At 45.0% G+C, this 20,411-nt stretch overlaps 1 protein-coding gene across 1 annotated transcript; it reads right to left on the reverse strand.

The window, feature by feature from the left end:
- Positions 1 to 1,729: 1,729 nt before the first annotated feature.
- Positions 1,730 to 19,463, reverse strand: AAR2 (AAR2 splicing factor). The gene is made up of 4 exons (XM_049650861.1): positions 19,405 to 19,463; positions 15,824 to 16,629; positions 12,248 to 12,477; positions 1,730 to 3,156 (listed from the first exon to the last, which is right to left on the reverse strand). The coding sequence occupies exons 2-4, from the start codon at positions 16,578 to 16,580 to the stop codon at positions 2,989 to 2,991; spliced, it is 1,155 nt and encodes a 384-aa protein (XP_049506818.1). The 5' UTR covers positions 16,581 to 16,629; positions 19,405 to 19,463; the 3' UTR covers positions 1,730 to 2,988.
- Positions 19,464 to 20,411: the final 948 nt, after the last annotated feature.

Below are 20,411 nucleotides of genomic sequence, written 5' to 3' on the forward strand. Positions count from 1 at the left end.
GAGTGGTTGGAGACTTGCTACCTCTGCTGATTCTGTTAATAGGATAAAGCAGCCTTGCAAATAAGAGCCAGGCCTCAGGAGGCCTGCATTTGAGGGGATTTGGAAATCAGGCCAGGTCCTGCCAACAGCTTCACTTTTAGATGTGTTAGAAGTGGAAGGAGCTTACAGATCAGCAAGGCCACTGGCTCTCCATTTGCAAGGTTTCTGCCTTCCAGAAATATTGCAAGTATTAAGTAATAATTAATTTTGTTTTCACATTTTTTATTCATCAAAGACACATAGAGGACTGCCAGCTGGGACCAGCAGGAGACAGAGTCGATGTCACTCCGGCCCCAAACAAGAGACCTATTGGTTTTTTGTCAGTCCGGACACATTATCCTGTGCAAATGTAGTTTCCCTTTTGAAAACATTTAAAATAACACAATGGTCCACTTTTAAATTCTTGAGGGAGCCTGGAGAATCTACATCAGAAACCCCAAATCTAAGCAAACTCTCTTACTTTATATGTAAGTAGACCGAGGCCCAAGGAAGTGACTTGTCCGAGTTCACACAGCTGGCTGGCAACAGGGCCAGGCCTAGATCCGGGAAGCAGGGAGAAGGGAAGCCTGTCCTAGACCTGCAAGGGCAGGGAGAGAGTACATCACAGCAGTGAACACAGCAGCTGAGTGTGGGCTCTGGCCACCAAGGGGCTCGGGCTTGACTCTTGTGCTCAATCCTTACTAGCTGTGGGACGCCGGCAGAATGACTGAAGCTCTCTGAGCCCATTTTCTTACAGTAAAATGAGGATAATAGTAGCACCTAGCCCATATTTTTGTGAGGATTAAGTGAACTAACAGAACACTTAGCAAATAGTGGTTACTTTTTCTTAATCCCTGTTTGTGTGGGTTGTAGGGGGTAGTGGGTCTGTGTAGATAGCAGACCAACAGCTTGAAGAACATAGTCACATGACCCAACTTCCAGATGCTGCTCTGACAATGCCAGGAGGACACAAATTCTGTCCCAATGGAACTCTAAGTACTAAATTGCAATGCCGTTACTTCCGGGTAGTTACTCAAAACTGAGTGTGCCGCAGGACCCAGGCCATATCCAGATTCACAGCCTCTGAATCCCTGTGGGGTGGGACTTGGAAATATGTACTTTAAAAAGTTATTATTGAGATATAATTTACATGGCATAAAATTCACCATTTTTAGGTGTGCACTTCCAGTGGGGTTTTTTTTTGGGGGTATATTCATAAGGTGGTACAGCCATCACCACTCGCTAATTCCAGAACCTTTCTATCACCTAAGAAACCCCAGAGCTATTGACAGTCAACCCCCTTCCCCACTCTCCCAGTCCCTGGCAACCACTAACTTCTCTCTCTGTGGATCTATCCTGGACAACTCATATGAATGCCGTCATGTAATGGGTGGCCTTTGTCTGGCTCTGTTCATTCAGCACAATGTTTTCAGGGTTCATCCATGTTGTAGCATGGACTAGTAATTCATTCCTTTGGAATGCGTACTTTTAACAAGCTCCCCAGGTAGTTCTGATGAGTGGGCTTTGGGTGGAAGAGAATGGCAAACTCACACAAGGAGGAACTTCTGGTTATTATAAAGCTACAGGGCCTCGATCCTTTCAGGTATGCCTATCTCGGAAGCCCCACTGGTCACAGCAGGCAAATCTGGCTGCTTGCCTCCTCCAGAGACTGAAGATGTTGGGCAGAGTCTCCTGGTGCTCAGTAGGGAGATGTGGGTCTATGGACAGTGGTCTGGCAGCTGAGAACTGGGCAAATTAACTGCAAGAGAGACTCACACAAGGGGATTTAATCTCAACTCAAAGACTTTAATGTATGTTATGCTCTTGGAAAAACATCTCCAAGGAAACAAATGGAACCAAAAGTCTTAACCAGCACGGATTCTCATTCAGAAACCTGGTATGAGCCGCAGCCTTGGAAAAGAATGGCGCAGGGATTCTGATCGTAGTACAACGGTTTGAGGTCAGGGTGGCAGGACCCATGTATGTGGGTACACCCTCAGGACTCCAAGGGAATGGGCGCATCATTACTCCTGTGGCTGACAGCTCCACAGCAGGACTGGGAAGATCCAGGTGGGTCAGGTCATCTCCAGAACTCTGAACACAGACAGAGAACTTCAGCAGGGCCAAAGAAGCCTATTCTGAGCAAGAACCTTCCTCTTTGTTGATGAATCTCCAGGTCATCAGAAATAGTCATGGTGGCCCTGGTGAGGAATAGGGATGTACAGAGGGGCTGCCAAGTCCCACTTCTGGGACTGAGGCCTCAGAGTGGAATGGATGAGAGGAACGTGGCATCAGCAAGGCCCCTGAGGTCAGGGGCCACAACAGTCTTGGATGATTACCCACTGGGACCTCTGGACAGGAGGAAGGGATGTTGACGGAGAAAGCAAAAGCTGACCACTCGTCAGACTCAACCCACCTGTCTTCTGGGTTCCCCCTTCCCAATCTGGAGCTCCTGAGTGGTCACAGGCCTGTGTTTTCTGTGATGTGTTCCCATTCCACAAGGGACAGACAGAAATTCTAGCTCATTTCCTTAGGGACTTCTAGTTAACTTTTAAAGTCACCAACGGATATCTCAGACCCTGTGCAGTCCAGGGTGTCTTTTCTAACCATCCTATGGAATGAGCTATCAGTTCTCTTGGGTTTTTGGCTCACATTCTTCTCATTCAGAATGAAGTAGGGTGCTGCTGAGGCAGGTCTCTCCCGAGAGCTTCTATAAGAGCCCATTTAGAATTCAGTTAAGTTAGTCCCATGGCCAGGCTGATGGGAGCCCATGAATGTGCCCTCAGGATGCACATAGCCTCTTTGGTACTGAAGAAACTTATTTACTGGTAAAAGAGGGAATTCTGGCTCTAACTTTGTAGAACCTGGTGGGGCCACTACCCCTACAGGTCCCGGTAGGAAGGGATGAATGGAGAGGCCAGGACTGCAGCTGTGTGGGAAGGGGCCTCCCCTGGCTGACAGTATTCCCAGTTAGCCAGTCTCCACACCCTCGGGGAGCTCCACCACCACTGGGGCACAGTCCTCTGGCTCTGCCTCAAAGTCCCACCGAAACTTCTTGGTCAGGTGAGCTTGGAACTTTTCAGCTTTCTGCCTCAGGGTGGCATCCACGGCAACGCTGCAGGCGGAGGAAAAGAAAACCTACAGAGAACAGAGGATTAAGTCACTCCTGAGAACACAGTGGGGGCCGAGAAAGCTGTGGAAATTTCCTCATGGTGTTCAGCTCTCTGGGGCGGGTGGATCAGCTGCTGCTGGCACAGGCCCAGGCCACCTGCTGTGCTCCCCCCAAACCAAGAAAGAAGGTCCAAACCCAGCTGAGAAGCTGGGGCAGGACTAGAATGGAAAATTACTATCTTGGGCAGAGATGCCCCATTGAGAGTAAGGCCAGTGGGGCCATCACCCAGGCCTGGTCCCCTGAGGTGCTCTCCTGGGCACCTGGGCAATAACTACACCAGCTGGTATCAAGAAAGGCTTGAAGGGCTTATAAGCAAGCCCCTGTGTCCCATAAAGTCACAGGCCCTACGCCAACGAGGTGGAACCGCTGCTCTAATCTACATGGGCCACAGGCTGCCAGACTGAGGTTTCTATTCCCTTTGAAAGTTGTCTTTGAGGTTCTTCTCTTGAAACTGTGGTAACACACACGTAACACAAAACCTACCAATTTAACCATTTTTTACATTATCATTTGAAAAACTAATACACATGATATTTACCATTTTGACCATTTTTAAGTGTACAATTTAGTGGCATTAACTACGTTCACATTGCTATATAACCATCACCACCATCCATCTTCAGAATTTGTTCATCCCTCCCTCAAATGATACTCTGTACCCATTAAACACTAACTCCCCATTGCCCCTCCCCCAGCCCCTGGAAGTCACCCTTTGCCTTCTGTCTCCATGAACTTGTCTGCTCTAGGTACCTTGTACAAGTGGAATCATACAGTACTTGTCCTCTTGTGCCTGGCTTATTTCACTTAGTATGAAATGTCCTCAAAGTTCTTTCATGTTGTAGCACGCATCCAAATTTTCTCCCTTTATAAGGCTGATACTCCACTGTATGCATATACATTATGCTTCCCATTCACCTGTCAATGACCATGTGGGTTGTTTCTACTTTCTGGCTATTATAAATAATGCTGCTGTGACATGACAGGAGTCCCTGCTTTTAATTTTGGGGGGTTTAAACCTAGAAGTGGAATTTCTGGATCATGAGGTAATTCTGCTTAATGTTTTGAAGAACCACCATATGTTTTCTACAGGGGCTGCACCGGTTCACATTACCATTAGCAATGAACAAGGGTTCTAATTTCTTCACGTCATTGCCAAGATCTGTTATTTTTTCTTATTTATTAAAAAAAATTTTTATTTATTTTGAAAGAGAGACAGAGTGGGAGAGGGGCAGAGAGAGAGCGAGACACAGAATCTGAAGCAGGCTCCAGGTTCTGAGCTGTCAGCACAGAGCCCGACGCAGGGCTCGAACTCATGAGCTGTGAGATCATGACCTGAGCCTAAGTCGGGCACTCAACCGACTGAGCCACCCAAGTGCCCCCATTATTTTTTAGTAATAGCCACCGTAATGGGTATGAAGTGCTATCTCACTGTCGTCTTGATCTGCATTTCCCTAATGGGCAGTGATGTTAAGCACCTTTTCATGTAGATGTACTGGCCATCTGTATGTCTTCTTTGGAGAAATGTCTACTTAAGTCCTTTGTCCAGTTTTAGTCAGGTTTTTGTTATTGTTGAGTTACTGTAGTTCTTTATATATTCTGGATATTAATCCCTTGTTTTGATGTTCTTTTTAATTCGGTTTCATCTGATATAACCATGGGCAGGGGGCAGAACAGTAATTTTCTCTACATGTGATTTTCCTGGATCCCAATTACTTCTAAGAGTAACAGCAAACTCATTACTCTTTCTCATATTATTTTACTGTTTTCAAAGAAGTTTCAGAATATCCCAACAGACCCTCACAATGCCCTGGAAAGACACACCAGAATGCCTATTTTATGGAAATGGAGGCAAAGAGGAGTTAAATGACTGGATAAAAACCACGCAGAAGGGAAAGGGTAGTTTTTTCCAGACTACCCTACAGACACATGAGCATGAAGGTGGGAGAAGCTCTTTGTTCCACATCAGTCTAGTGCTGTGGCCAGCCCACATTCCACCATGGAAGGAATCTCATCTCCAGGAGCCTTGACCTGATAAAATTAACAGGTGTACTATACAGCTGATTCCAGGGACACCTGCTTCTCCACTGCCTATTAGCAGGAGTGAAGCTCATTTTAGTGGTCTCTGTTTGGATCCATTTTGTTGAAGTGGTAGCAAGGACAGAAGTGACTGAGGTTAGGGCGGAGGGGAGTATGTGCAGAAGCATGCGTGGGGGTTACAGAATTTGGTTTCATTAACTTGGGAATCGACTAAACACAGGAGCGGGAAGCAAAGCCACAACAAAACAGATCAATAACTAATTAGAGGGGTTGTGTGAGCTTGGTGGTGGGAGGGCAGCAGGGAAACCGGCCGCCTGTCTATAGGCAGCTAATGGAGCTTGCCCTGGAGTGCTGAATGTGGAGCCCGGCTGAACTCTGGGGAGGGGCCCCTGTACGGGAAGCAGAGAAGCCTCATTTCAAGCAGCATTAGCTCTGGAGGCCCTGCATACCCTTGGGTGTGCCCCAAGGTCCTGGGGAGGCTGCTGGCTGAATTTGCTAAAGCCTCTTCCTGTTCCTCTTCTTACACAGTAAACTGTACCCCTCTCCACACAGCCCTGCCTCTCCAGCCACATTGAGCAGCTGCCAAACATGCTCTATTGCCTCTTCTGTGCCTCTCTACACACACATGCTTTTTTCTCTGCTTAGACTACCCTTCCATCCCAACTTTCACCTTCTTCACCTACTAATTTCCACTAGTGACTCAGGTTCAGCTCAGACATCACCTCCTTTAGTATGTCTTCCCAGACCAAGGATGGAACAGGTGCTCCTTTATGCTCCTCCAGGGCCCAGGGTTACCACGAACATAGCCTCAATTTCAGTTAGGTAACAGTCCATTTGCTGTTGAGCTCTCCCAAGAGACAAGGAGCCACTCCAAAGCAGTGACTCTCGGCTACTGCATACCACACTCCTGGCACAGAGTCTGACATAACGGTGTTTAATGAGCAAAAAAATGAAGACCACAGGTTCTATGAAAATCCATTTTTGGTTCACTTTTGCAGTCCTTGGCACCAACTAATTGCTCAATAATTATGTGATGGTGCTGCACAACATAAAGGACTCGTCCTGGGGAGGAAGTGGCCCCTGAATGCCACCAGCTCACAAGCTACCTCCTTGTGACATGCCTCTTATAAAAGCCCAAGCTGAAATGAACTGCTCCAGCTTCTGTTCCCCTCACACTGGGCCTGAGCCTTCCTTATAGCATTTCTCAAACTGTGCTTGTATCACAGTGATCTGTGCTCCTTATGGGTAGAGGATGAGTCTTTATTCTCAATGTGTTCCACACAGCGTATCGCCCAGGGCCTGGCATAGAGTTAGGGCCCACAGGATGTTCACTGAACAGATATGAATGAGATGCAGGGGCTGCCCTGCATTTGGCAATGGCCAAGAGGGACAGGTCCAAACAGTCTGGGCTCATACTCATCATTCATCCTTCCCAACCATCTCTCAAACGATGCCGGGGAGTAAAATCAACCAGAGGCAGGTATAAGAGAAGGCTTCTGTCTGAAAAATAAGGCTTCTAATTTAAAAAGTGCTTTGTCCTTTTTAAAGAACTTGTCAATTTAATCTTTACAAGCCTGGACACTACAAACCTGGGAGGTAGGAGGCCAGGAAATTGTTATTCCCACTGTACAGATGAGAATGGTGATAAACACTGAGCAAGTTAATAAATGTTGAGCGAAATCCAATCCAAGTAGAGAAACCTCAATCCTTTCTCCCTACCGAGACCTTCTTTTTGTCTCGACACAGACTTAATATATTAGTAGTATTTTCAGCACTGCCCTATGGGGAGCCAGGGACTTTTTTTAAAAAGCAACTTTACTGAGGTATAATTTACATACAACTAAATTCACCCATTTTAAGTGTTCAATTAGTTTTGACAAATGTGTACACCCATGCAACCACTGTATACTATAATCAAGGTAAGTATTAGTTTTTCTCTTTCGGTATTCAGTGTTACGAGTCTGAGGCCCACACACCATCATAATCAGAATACTGAATAGTCTTGTCACTCCAAGGAACTCCCTTGTGCTGCTCTTTAGTGGTCAAACCCTCCCCCTACCCAAGCCCCTGGCATCCAATGGTCTATTTTTGCCCATGTAGTTAACAAACTTAATATTTAAAAAACCCATGATTCAGAAAAGGAGATGTATAGACAGTACCTAGTTTTCAAGTAAGAATTTACTTTGATTCTCTTGTTTTTAGATTAATTTTATGGTTTCCTCAGAAAATGTAATAATGATCTATTTGTTTTACTTTAATTAAAGTGAAATCAAATAAACACTTAACATCACTGAGAAATGAATCATCTTAATATCGGAAGATTAATCCTGGATATTTAAAAAATATTTCTGAAAAAGGATAATAACACTTGACAAAAAACTGCACTTATCTAAAACTAAAAGCAAACCCCAACAAAAATAAAATAAAATACAATAAAAGCACAGCCCTTGGGTATTTTTCTTTAAATATAGAAAAAGGTATTCATATTTTCATCATTAAGTCTATATATTCTAAAATGGTAAATAACTTTAATCAGAAATGTGAGAGCCTCCTTTTAAACCCAAGTTAAATAAATTGAGTTCAGTCAGGTCACCTTGAGAAATTCAAAATATCAAGGTGGGTAGCTGAGTCACTATCTTATCCTATTTTTTGGACAGACAAAAAAGATGAAATTTCCTAATTTTTTCAATTCCCAAATGACTATTCAACTTAGAATGAAACTAGCCAGAGGTAGAACATTCTCTTTCCACCTGCAGAAGAAGAGAGTGGTCTTAAAAGCAAAACTATCAATCATTTCACAATGATTACCAGGAGTAAACAGCAGCAGGAATCATGTCTTCTGACGTCACTTTAAAGACTTTGGGATGTTTCATCTGGGGCTAATAAATGGGAACCCACCACAGGCTTCAGAATCAAAACGCAGCCTTGCTATCCACTAGCTCTGGTGATCTTGGGCAAGATGATGTGACCTCTCTGATCCCGTTTCCTCACCATAAAGTGAAATGATACACTTAACTCTGAACATTGTTGTGAAGGCTAAATGAGATAATGCACACAATAAATGTGACAAAGGGATAGCTGGTGGCAGGAGGTATATGAGCAGGTAGATGAAATTGATCATGGCTGGTGCTGTGATAAAAATACTATAGACATCATTGTCAGAGCCAGTGTTTTCCATCAAGAGTTAAAGATGGACACTGGCATTTAGAATATTGGCAAGAAATGAAGCTGGAAAGCATACGTGGCCTACTGTGACTAAAAGTATTTTAAAAAACAGGTTACGTGACTATATGCCCAAATGCTATGCAATCAGCAACGAGAATCCTTATTTTGTACATAACTCACTTTCTAACACACTATTAAATTCAGATTATCCTTTCATTGGTTTTAAACAAATTATGGTGACTCAAGTTGCTTTTAATAAAAGAAAAAAACTGCATCTATTTTTGTAAAACAAATAATTTTTATTCAAGCTAAATCCATGGGATTTATAAAAATCAGTGGCATCTATTCAAAAGGGCCTCTAATGACAGAGGCCATTACGTGGCTAATTTTATACCAGCTAATGTGGCAGCCTTTAAATGCTTACACATACAAACACCAGTCCCTCTCTGTGGGTAGTAGCATTTAAGTTCCTAAGTAAGAAAGCCAGTTCCACTTACTTGACTACCTGGGGGCAGAGCAGGCAGCTGGCTGAGGAAGGCTTTCATGGACTGATTCATTCACTCATACACACCCTGAGTGAGTGCGTCTGTGTGGGGGGACTGGATTCTCACTGCCAAGATGGTACCAACGTTAACTCTCCATTTAAAAAAAAAAAGGGGGGGGGCGCCTGGGTGGCTCAGTCGGTTAAGCATCCGACTTCAGCTCAGGTCATGATCTCATGGTTTGTGGGTTCGAGCCCCACGTCGGGCTCTGTGCTGACCGCTCAGAGCCTGGAGCCTGCTTCGGATTCTGTGTCTCCCTCTCTCTCTGACCCTCCCCCATTCATGCTCTGTCTCTCTCTGTCTCAAAAATAAATAAACGTTAAAAATTAAAAAAAAAAAAAAAGGTATTATAATATCCTTTTCTACAGCGTGCCTGTTGAAATCTCACTCATCCTTCCAATACATGGTTAAATGCCTCCTTTCACAAACAGCCACTGCTGATCCTCTACCTCCTCATATTGCAACCCCAGTCTTAATCAACCAATTCCTTTATGATGCTTATAATGCCCTTTGATCCCACTGCACTGTTTATACTCATCATATTAGAGGCATCTATTTACACTACCACATGATCGATGCATTCCATCCATCTAAAAACATCCAATTACACAAAGTGAGAGAAATGCTAGGCCTTGACTAGGTGTTGAAAATAACGAGATGAACAACAAACAGGCTTTGGATAAAAGTTCACAGCTTAGTGGGGAAGTCAGGCGGACAACGTACACATTTCAGCATGCACGGCCTGTGCAATATAATAGCAACACGTCCAAAGTAGGCTAATAGTATGTAAAGGAGAGAGATCGGGGATGGCTTCACAGAGAAATGCCTTGAGGGCATCTTGTAGGATGAACAAGTCCACATCGGGTAGAACAAAAATCATGTTAAGAAGGCATGAAACATGGGCATAAAGTTTCAGTCGTGCCAAATGAAAAAGTTCTAGAGATCTGCTGTGCTTATAGTTACCAATACTGTACTGTAAACTTAAAAATGTGTTAAAAGGGTAGACCTCATGTTATGTGTTTTGTGCCATCGGGGGGAAAAAAAAAGGCCTGAAATAGCATGGCATATGTGGGAATGTGCAGGGAGACCACTATTGCTAGAGTTGACACGGGGGAAGTAGGGAGAGGAAGGAGAAGCTGGAGAACAGGTCAGGAGCCAGATCAGAATGGGCCTTGTGACCTATGCTTGGGCTTTGAACTTTCTAGGAAACAAGGAGATGCAGAGAAGTAGGATCATGTCCGCATGTCAGAGGAGCAACTCAGGATGCAGCATGAGACATGGGTGGACTGACCAGGGTTGGCATGGGAGCTGACAGACTGATGCAGTCTAGATGAGACCACACAGGTATCAAGGCCTGCCTCAGGAAAATGGTACTAGGGCATGACAGCCTTCTAAACAATGCTGTCTGGAGGGACTTGAGTCAATTCTTTTGTTTACTTTCCCACGTCAGGGACTCTGTCTTGTTCAAAGTTCTATTCCCAGTTCTACAACAGGGCCTTGAATATAGCACATGCTCAGCAAATACCTGCTAAATCAATGAATAAATCCCTCAAGGGCAGGAACCCTGACTAACTAATATATGTAACCCTCAACACCTTCAGCAGAGTGTTGTATATAAAGGCAGGATGCTCAAAAATATGTGTTGATATATTTTTTTAAAGGCATCTGTCCTGGATTTTTCTAAAAAATGACATCAAATGTTCTTGGTGAAAAGTCCAAAGACAGAATTCTTCCATCAGCTTTGCACACTCCACTTGGGCATCTAGCAACCCATCTGGGTCCTCTCTGCTTCATAAATCATTGTTGGCAACACAGCATCAGTCATTAGAGCTCAGCTGTCGGTTGTGCTGACAATGGTCAGGACAGCCAATGACACAGTGTGGCCCTCCTATGTTTGTGTGACAGCATTAACGCACATCACAAGGGTAGCACGTCATTCCCATGGGCCACTGCCAGAGGCAAGTTAGCAAGCGGATGCCCCCTCTCACCCCTCATCAGTTACTGGCTCACACAACCCAATAACTTTGGTGGTAGGGGGGGGCGGAATTTCCCCTTAGGAGGAAAGATGAAGGGATTTAATTCCTCTGTTATATCAATAGCCAGTAAAAGAGCAGTTTTAGAACTCTTCTGAAGTAGAATACGCCAGGCTCAAACCATCAGCTTGACCAACTTGTCCCCATCGTCTGCACAAGTCTACCAACCGCCAGAGTTTTGTCAGCTGCCTGCTCACAGGGATTCTTCCAACAGTATGTTTTTTTCTCAAAAAGTGTCCACTACCTGAGAAACAAGCCCCTGGTGGTATTTCCACTAATGTCAATCAAGAATCCTTACTGGGGGGATCTACGTCATATGCAGTACCTACATCATATGCAGTATCCCGACTCTGCCACTTACCAGCTCTGTGACCTTATATAAATGACTTAATCTTTCGAGTCTCAATGTTCTCATTTGTAAACAGGAAATAATCCTCCCTTCCTTGAAGGGCTTCGGAGAGATTAAATGAGGGAATCCAAGAAGCATGATAACCATGATGCCTGATACTCAACAGGCATTCCCTGAAAGTTCATTCCTTCTCTCACCCTGGGTGGGTGTGGGAGGTTAGTGAATAGCCACCTTGTAAGGAGTGGGCCTCATAGTGGTATCACACACAGGGAGAAAAAAGCAGCTCAGGGAACAAAAGTATGGAAATTGACAGCTTCTGCATCTTCTACCCTTGAGAAACTTACAAAATGTGAGTGACAGAGGCTGTCCCAAGAACATAAAGGAAGCTAATCTATTTGCAAAGGGAGGAAATAGCACAGGATGAAGATTGTAAGTTGTTTGAAGCTTCTTCCCTAATTATCACTCATAATGAAAATTTAATTGCCAAGTTAAAAGCAAATTTCACTTTTTCGGTCAGAGAATCTCTGCAGAAACTGGCACGTTTTGTTTGAACAGGAAATCAAAGTTACTTTAATGCTTAAATGAGATCTAAGGAGCTGCAGATGTTTCCCTGGAAATAACAAGCTTCAAAACTCTGTCCTACTGGGTTGTACCAACTTATGGCTACAGTTTTGAGCTGAATAACTCATAGAGGTGGAAGTTATTCAAATGCCAAGTACCCCACTGCGTGGCACTCTAGGAGCAAGTCAGGGAAATGGTGGTACAGAGAGAGGGTCTCTGGCATCAAGGAACTCACAACTGAGTAGAGGAGAGAACCAGGAAACAGCCCGAGGTTAGGTAACTGAAACAAAAGAGTAACCTTCCCAGGGTGCTTTCACCCATCCTAGCCTTAATTCTGACCCCCATGGGTGTCAGCCAAAAGATGGCTCACCTGTAAGGTGCTGGTGAGGAAGTTGTTCTGGGAGACAATGTCCACAAAGAAGTCAGCGGGGATCTCGCCGAGCTGGTGGTACAGGATGGAGATGAGGTTGATGTAGAGGGTGTGGTGCTTCACCATGGCTTCTTCGGACCGGCACAGGAGATTCAGGAGCCGCTTCCAGTGCTCAAATGCCTCATACACATTCCCCAAGAGGAAGCATACAAATGCAAACTGGAGTTCACCTGAAAGGCACACAGAGAATGATCCTGAGACGGTGGAGTGCCGGCTGACTGTACAAGGCCGCCAAGTCTACTGGACCTCAGCCATGGGTGGTGGCCTTGTATCCTGGCACCCCCGCAGAGCACTCCTACTAGGCGGGGTTTTGCACTGAGCAGATGCTCAGTAAAAGTTTACTGAACTGCTATAAACTCAAGCCACGAAAAACCAAACTGTGGTTTTGTAAAATCAGACTACAAAAGAAGTACACCTAATATTTGCCTGGCACTTAAGAAGTTTACCAAATGTGTTCATGCATATTATGCCAGGCAGATCCCAAACTTGACTGCCCAGCAGAATTACTAGGAGAGCTGATTAAAGATGAAGCTGCCCAAGCTGCACCCACGGAGATCCTGGTTGAGGAGAGATGATGAAGCATCACTATCGGTAGCTCGAAAAAGCTCCCTGGGTGATTCTGATGCAGATGGTCTGTTCCAGCACCGGGGAAATGCTGTACTACACCATGTAATCCTCAGTGCAACTCCAGAAGGTGTTCAGGGAAAGTGGTACTTGTCTCATTTTGCAGATGAAGTCAAGGGACTTGCCCAAGGTCACACATCCAATGCTTGCCAGTGGGAACAACAGAAAAACAGATTTCCTATCAGGTGACAACAGTTCCAGAGCCCCCCAGAAGAGGAAAATTCGTGAGTATTTGTTCCAGGCTTAGCCTGCCAGCCGAAATCACTTGCATTTGCTTACCCACAGGGCTCTGTAATTGGATCTCTATGAACAGCTCTGTGGCTAAATAGCACCAGCTCTGGAACCAAACTACCTGAGTTCAAATCTCAGCTCTACCCTTCACAGCTGTCTGACCTTGGGCAAGTTACTCAATCTGTTTATACCTCAATTTCCTTAATTGAAGGCTGTGGTGAAGATTAAATGAATCAGTATAGTACATGTAAAGCATTTAGAATAATGCCTGGCACAAAGGAGCACTCAAGAAATATCAGTTATTATTATTCCCACATTTCCACCAGATGCCTGTCTCAAACAAAGAGACCTGATGATCCAGAAGCCACTGTCCTTGGGCAAGCAACTGGGTCTCTCGTTGCCAAGATATACTGTTGCTGATGAGAGACATTCTCTCTGGCTTCAAATTTAATGAGGGCTTCTGTGGTGTTATACCTACATGTGGGCCATAAAAAGAACAGATGCACTCAACACCAAGTACCTCTTTAAATGCATGCTGTTTGATCTCTGTTCCCTCCAGAGACCTGAAAAACTAGTACCCTATTCCTAGGCTCGTGGAACTAAGTTTGACTAGCTGCCTGGTCCAGATATTAGATGTTGACTGATATTTTCAAGACACAAATTTTCTTTGTACCATTGAGGTTAATGATTTGCTTCTACAGTTGGCTTTATCTGGTTAGTTGTGGAAATAGGAGCTTATTCTCTGAATTTAGGGCACTTACTTGAATTCATGCATTTCTGGCCTAGTCTAAAATTAAATTATGAGATCAGAAATAATTTCAAGGAGCTGTCAGGAAGATATAAAGTTATCCCTGCAACAGACCTTTCACAAGATTACTTTGAAGAACTAAAATGTTTAAGAGGTAGAAAACAGGATTTCTGTTCATTTCTAAGCCAGAATTTCAACTGTTACTTATTAAACAATAATACTGTGTAATGCATTAATGTGCACCCATTAAAACATGCCCTTTCATCAGCGAGCCAATGATATAGAGGGCCCTATATTCAAATTTCTCATTGATCTTCCAACAGAGAAATAGGCAAATACCTGGACAATTTGTAAAAGAAAAAATATAAATAGCTGTTAAAGGTGTGACAAATGTTTGTTGTCACTAGCAATCAAAGAAATATAAATTGAAACAAGACATCATTCTCCAACCATGCAGTCTTTGCTAAATTGCCATTTCAGAGGTGATACACAACAGCCTCACCCCAGCTGGCAACATGCTCCCACTGATCAACAATTTCAGCCCTGGGGGCGCCTGGGTGGCTCAGTCAGTTGTGAATCCGACTTTGGCTCATGGTTCGTGAGTTTGAGCCCCGTGTTGGGCTCTGCTGACAGCTCGGAGCCTGGAGACTGCTTCGGATTCTGTGTCTCCCTCTCTCTCTGCCTCTTCCCCACTCATGCTCGCTCGCTCTCTCTCTCTCTCTCTCTCAAAAATAACCGTTAAAGAAAGTTTTTTGAACAATTTCAACCCTAAATGTATGTCTAAGTACACACAAGGATGTTCACTAGATGACACAATAGAGAAAATAGGAACATCTTAAAGGTCCATCAACAGAGGGTTAGTTCAATAACTATGGCACATAAGCAGCCACATTAGAGGGACTGTTTCAATGACATAGAAAAATGTTTATATTAAAGCAGATTATAAAATAACAAAATAAAATACTGTAATCTTGTTTTTGTAAAAAATCATATATACACACAAACACATATAATTAAGTAGAAGAAAAAAAAAACTAAAAGGAAATTCATAGAAATATACAGAGACTCAAATGAAATACTGCACATAGATACATACATATATAAAAGACAAAAAGTTAATACACCAAAATGTAAAAAAGGTTATTTCTAGATGGTGGGAATTGGGAGTGAATTTTTGTTTTGCTTCTCTGATGACCATATGTTATTTTTGCACTAAGGGAGAAAAGCAATGAAAATTTTTTAAAAATCGCCATCCTGGGGGCCCCTGGGTGGCTCAGTCGGTTGGGTGCCCGGCTTCGGCTCAGGTCATGATCTCACAGTTCGTGAGTTCAAGCCCCACGTCGGGCTCTGTGCTGACAGCTTGGAGCCTGGAGCCTCCTTCAGATTCTGTGTCTCCCCCTCTCTCTGCCCCTTCCCCACTCACACTCTATCTCTCTCTGTCTCAAAAATAAATAAACATTAAAAAAAAATTTTTTTTTAAATCGCCATCCTGGTCTAAGCCAGTGGAGAGACCAACACCTTGAGAGAATCAGGAGCGAACTGAGGAGGCAGATGGGAACCCAGAGCCCTGGGCTCTGGTCTCATTTCAACCACATAGTTGGCCAAATCCTTTCCATCTGTGAACCTCAATCTGTAAAATGAGGGGCTGGGCCACATCAGTGGCTCCCAAACACAGGATTGGCTGCATCAGGTTCACCTATGGTGCTTGCTTACTATATAGACAGACAGACAGACAGGTATTGCTCCACTCCAGATCTCTTGAATCAGTCCCCAGCGGGACTGGGTGAGACTGCTTCCTTAGCCAAGTTTAGGAACCATTGGACTAGATAGTCCAAGATGCAGCCCTTACTCTAAAGCCCTCTACCACACACTTGTCCCCTGGCCCACTCCCAAAGAGTCTTGTCCCTCCTCACCGAGCACATCCTGGGGGCTGCTGGGGAATTGCTTGCTGAGCACAGTCTCCAAGGCATAACTCAAGTCCATGCTGTGCCTGGTTATCTCTGCTGGCGTGGCACCTGCCGGGTATGTCTGTGTGGGCAGCTCTGAGAAGCGGATCTCCGTGCCGGCTCTGGGCTTCATCTCTGGCAGCCGGGCCAGGCCCTCCTGGTAGCTTTTGCACTCAGTGCCGCAGCGAGGTAGATTCTGCTTTATCCGGTCCTTAGTGTGCTTCATGGACAGCACAGGAAGCACCTCTGAGAAGGCACAGATCTGTCGGCTCTCAGGCTGCAGCTTCTCCATTGTGGCCTCACTGATGAAGTTGGTGAGTGAGATCCACTTCTTGAGTGTGGCATATGGGTAAGGTCCCAGGAATTGGTCCAGCTCCTGGAGGTTGGCCCTCATGGCCTCCACCTCAGCCTCTGGGGCTGGGGACAGGTCTACCTCTTCTCGAATTGCATTCCAGCGTAGGACCATCAGCCCCCGCTGCTGCAGACTAAGGAAAAAGCCCATACGAGGCCCCACCTCCCTGGGATTGGCCTTGTCCACAGAGCTATAGTGGAGGAAGTGGATGCCTGGTGGGATCATCTTCACGCCCCGGAACTTGGGCCCCACCTCCCAGGAGTTGTAGTCGATGCCAAACTCTGTCCCCTTGGGCATATTCAGGATGACCACGGTGGCCCCTTCAAAGAAGAGGCGCTTGGCAAGCTCAGGATCCATCTGCATGGCAGCCATGAGACCAGTGGTACGTGACCAAAAGAACAACCCTTCTTGTCTTACAGAACTGAAAAAAGAAAGAAATCAGAGTTCATCATTTGCTGAGGATTCTCCATGTGCCAGATTGAATCAGACCCTTGACATAATTATCTCCTTTAATCTTCACCACAAACCTTAATCAGTTTTACCAATGAGGAAAATAAGACTCACAGAGAAAGAGGATTTTGTGTTTTAATGAGCGAGAACACTCACTTCACAGCTAGAAAGACATCAAGGACAAGTGACATGCTCAAGGTCTCACAAATTAGAACTTAGGTACCCTGTCCTCCAGGCCAGCATTCTTCCCACTGTCCACTCAGAATCTGCTCTCACATCTATCTCCTTCCCTCCCTCCCTCCCTCTCTCTCTCTCTCTCTCTCTCTCTCTCTCTCTCACACACACACACACACACACACACACACACACACACACACAACAGAGGCTGAAGGTGGGGAAAGCCTGGGTGGTCTATTCGAAACTATAACTGTGCCTAAATTGTCTTACACTACACCTCTGCCTAAACTCGACTGCTAAAGAGTCCCAAGGACTTGAGAAGGATATACCCAATTTCTCATAAGCCACAAGGAAGGCCCAGATATGGACAAAAGGTGGAAAGTGAGTGCTCAGTATCTAAAATTCACAAAAGGTTTGGGAAGTGGAGAGCTTTTCAGCCACAAACTTCCTCTTCCCATTTTACACATAAAAACCCTAATGTCCAAGGAGTTAAACAACTTCCCAAAGGGTGCACAGTCAGCAGAAACTCTGGACCACTTGCCCAGAATGGATTCAGGTGGCGTGGCTGGCCCAAGATCAGTATTTAGAAGAGAAAGAGCTTAGAATACTTATTTTACCCACCTCTGAACTATCCATGAGGCCATACTGAGAAAACATGTATGCAGGCAGATACTGACTGGGTGGTATTTATAAGGAATGGTTTCAACATGAACTAATTTAATCCAAACAATTACCTAACCTTCTAGTCCCAAGATACTTACCTATTCAATTCAGCAAGTAATCACCGAGCGCCTGCACTATGCCAGGATCTTTGCCTGAAACAATAATCTGTGAAACATACACAGAGTAGGACAGTCACTGCCCTCTAGGCACTTCTAACCCAGCCAGATATACAAATAAGACCCCCAAATTTCACAAACAGAAGAACCAGCTGCCTGTTTAATTTTTCTTACTCTTATGTTAAAACTAAACTGGGAGGAAAGGAAGACCAACCAGTTTCCAAAAATGTTAAGGGCATATTTTATCATCTTAACCCAAAACCACTACAAAGGACTCTCACTCTGAATCAGCACTTTTTTCTCAAACTGCAAATCACAACTCATTAATGGGTCAAGAAAGCAATGTAGAGTTTCAACCAACATTAATTTTTTTAAAATGAAAGGAACAGAATCAAAAAAAAAAATCAGAGTGCATCATGAGTAACAAAGATAATAACTGTTTTCTGAAGTTTTTTTTGTGTTTGTATGTACTTTTGGTCATAAGGTAAAATGCATTTGTTACTGTAGGTCACAGTCAAAAGTCTGAAAGCCACTGCTAACTAATTTGCATCATCACCTTCTTATTCCTAACCCTGAATTCAGAAGGTACTTAATAAATACTTGCTAAATTAAGAGCTACTGCATTCAGAATAATTGTTCATCAATTAGCCATTTTCCCTTGGGGCATCTGTGTGCTCCTCCTTCATAATGACATTCCTTTATTCCAATTCCACCAGCCCATAATTCTCCTCACTGTATCGTCAGCAGCTGGCACGTGGCCTGGCACAGAGAAAATGCCCTGGAATGCAGAAAGTCACATCCATCTGCTTCTCTCTACTGCATCCTTACTCCAAGTTACCTGTCCCTCACCCAAAGAGTGCCTGCCCCTCCAATCCGCTCTCCATCCAACAGCCAGAATGAACTTTTTGAAGTGCCAATCTAAGCATGTCACCACCCACACTTAATGCCATCTGAGTGGCTTCTCATGTGGCTCCTGGAAAACCAGAATTCCTACCGTGACCTACAAACCCTACAAGGTCTGTGCTGCCTGGTCCCTGGCAACTCCTCCAGACTGTTTCACACCACGCACCCCACCCCTGCAAGCTCTCTGTATCAGCCACTCTGGCCTCTTTTAGACCCTCAAGCAGGAGTCTGCTCTGCATAGAAAACTCTTCCCTCCCCTATTCCTCAAATCATTTTTCTGATCTCAGCACAACTGTCATTTCCTCAGTCCAGCTTCCTTGAGTCCATGTCCCGGGGCTAGATCAGGTATCCAGTGATACACTCTCAAGGCACCTTGTACCTTTCCATTTCATTTATCAGGCTGCAAATTTGCCTATGTTTAATAGACGGCTGTCAGCTCCGTGAGACTTGAGCCTTTTTGTACCTCGAGCACATAAAAGATGCTTGATAAGCATTTATTTAATGAAAACATGATATCCATTTTGTAGATGAGAAACGAAGGGATGGTTTGGGCAAATACCTTACCCAAAATTACAGAGTCGGACATAACCATGTCGGACGCGGCCACAGTCTCCGGCCCCCAAGTTCTAAAGTTAGGGGAAAAAAGCGCGAAGTTACCCCGGGTGCCCCAGGAAGTAGTGGCGACGGTGTCTCTGGTGACGGTTTCTTAGGGAGAAAGGCCTGCAGAGCCACCAGGGTCCCACCACCGGCCAGAGACCAGGACGCGTACGTCCCGGCGAGGTATCCCACTTCAGGGCACTCCGCGATCCGGAGCCGAGATGAGGGAGCCCGGGCCACACAGACAACGAAAGCAGAGGAGTTAAAACAGGCCAGGACGCCGCACTCACCAGCTTCGGACTCTCCCCACTCTGAGACACCGGGGAAACTCACCGGAAGTTCTCGCGCTTTGGCGCGGGACGGGAGCGACGGGGAAAGCGGCCCGGCAGAGCTCTTAGTCTCGGGAAGAACGGTCCGTGGCTGCAGGTTCCGCCCCATCAAATGTCGTCTTTTGCCACTTTCAGTTACACGTTTCAGCTCCTGAGCCATGGGTAACAACTTTCACCAAACTATGCATATCCTGCTCCAGAAACACATCCACCAGCACTGGTCCTTTGGTCTCAGTCATTGTTGCTGAAGCTGGGGTCAAGATTATGACTGCCTAGTAGCCACAATCTGATGCTCAGGAATGGTCCAGGTCAGCCAGTATCTACCTGAGTATCACCTCTGGCCCATTATCACCCAGTTTCAGCTTCCAACCACACTCGGCCCTAGAGGAGATTGTCAGATTGTCAGAAATCCAGCCCCCAGCGTGGAGAGGAACCAGTCTCAGCCACAGTAGCCACCACATGGATCCCTCCAGCCATAATCGCCCAGTATCCTCAGGCGGTGCAGGCAACGACAGTCTTAGTCTCTGTTGTTTCCCTGGAACGGAGTAGGAAGCGCCAGGCACAAAGTCTCAGCTGGATATATAACTAGATATACATACAGATGAAGAGGTAGATATAGATCAAGTTTAATTAACTATAGTATTAATAAATGGATTCTATTTGGGGGCCTAGCTCTGTGCTGCGTGGTTGTATCAGGGTTCAACCAAAGAGGCAGAACCAATAGGAGATATATATTAAGAGATTGATTGCAAAGAATTGGCTTATATGCTTATGCGGGCTGGCTAGGTAAGTCCAAAATCCATAGGGCAGGCCATTCTTATGTGACTTCTAAGCCTTACATTAACCCTAGTAAGTAGGTATTAGTATTCCCAACTTACAGAAGAGAAAACTGAGGCTCAGAGAGGTTACACAGCTGGAGAGTGGCAGAGCTAGGATGCAAACCAAGGTCTGACTGGCTATTCTTGTCC

This window comes from Panthera uncia, assembly GCF_023721935.1.
Source record: "Panthera uncia isolate 11264 chromosome A3 unlocalized genomic scaffold, Puncia_PCG_1.0 HiC_scaffold_11, whole genome shotgun sequence".
Taxonomy (NCBI): Eukaryota; Metazoa; Chordata; class Mammalia; order Carnivora; family Felidae; genus Panthera; species Panthera uncia.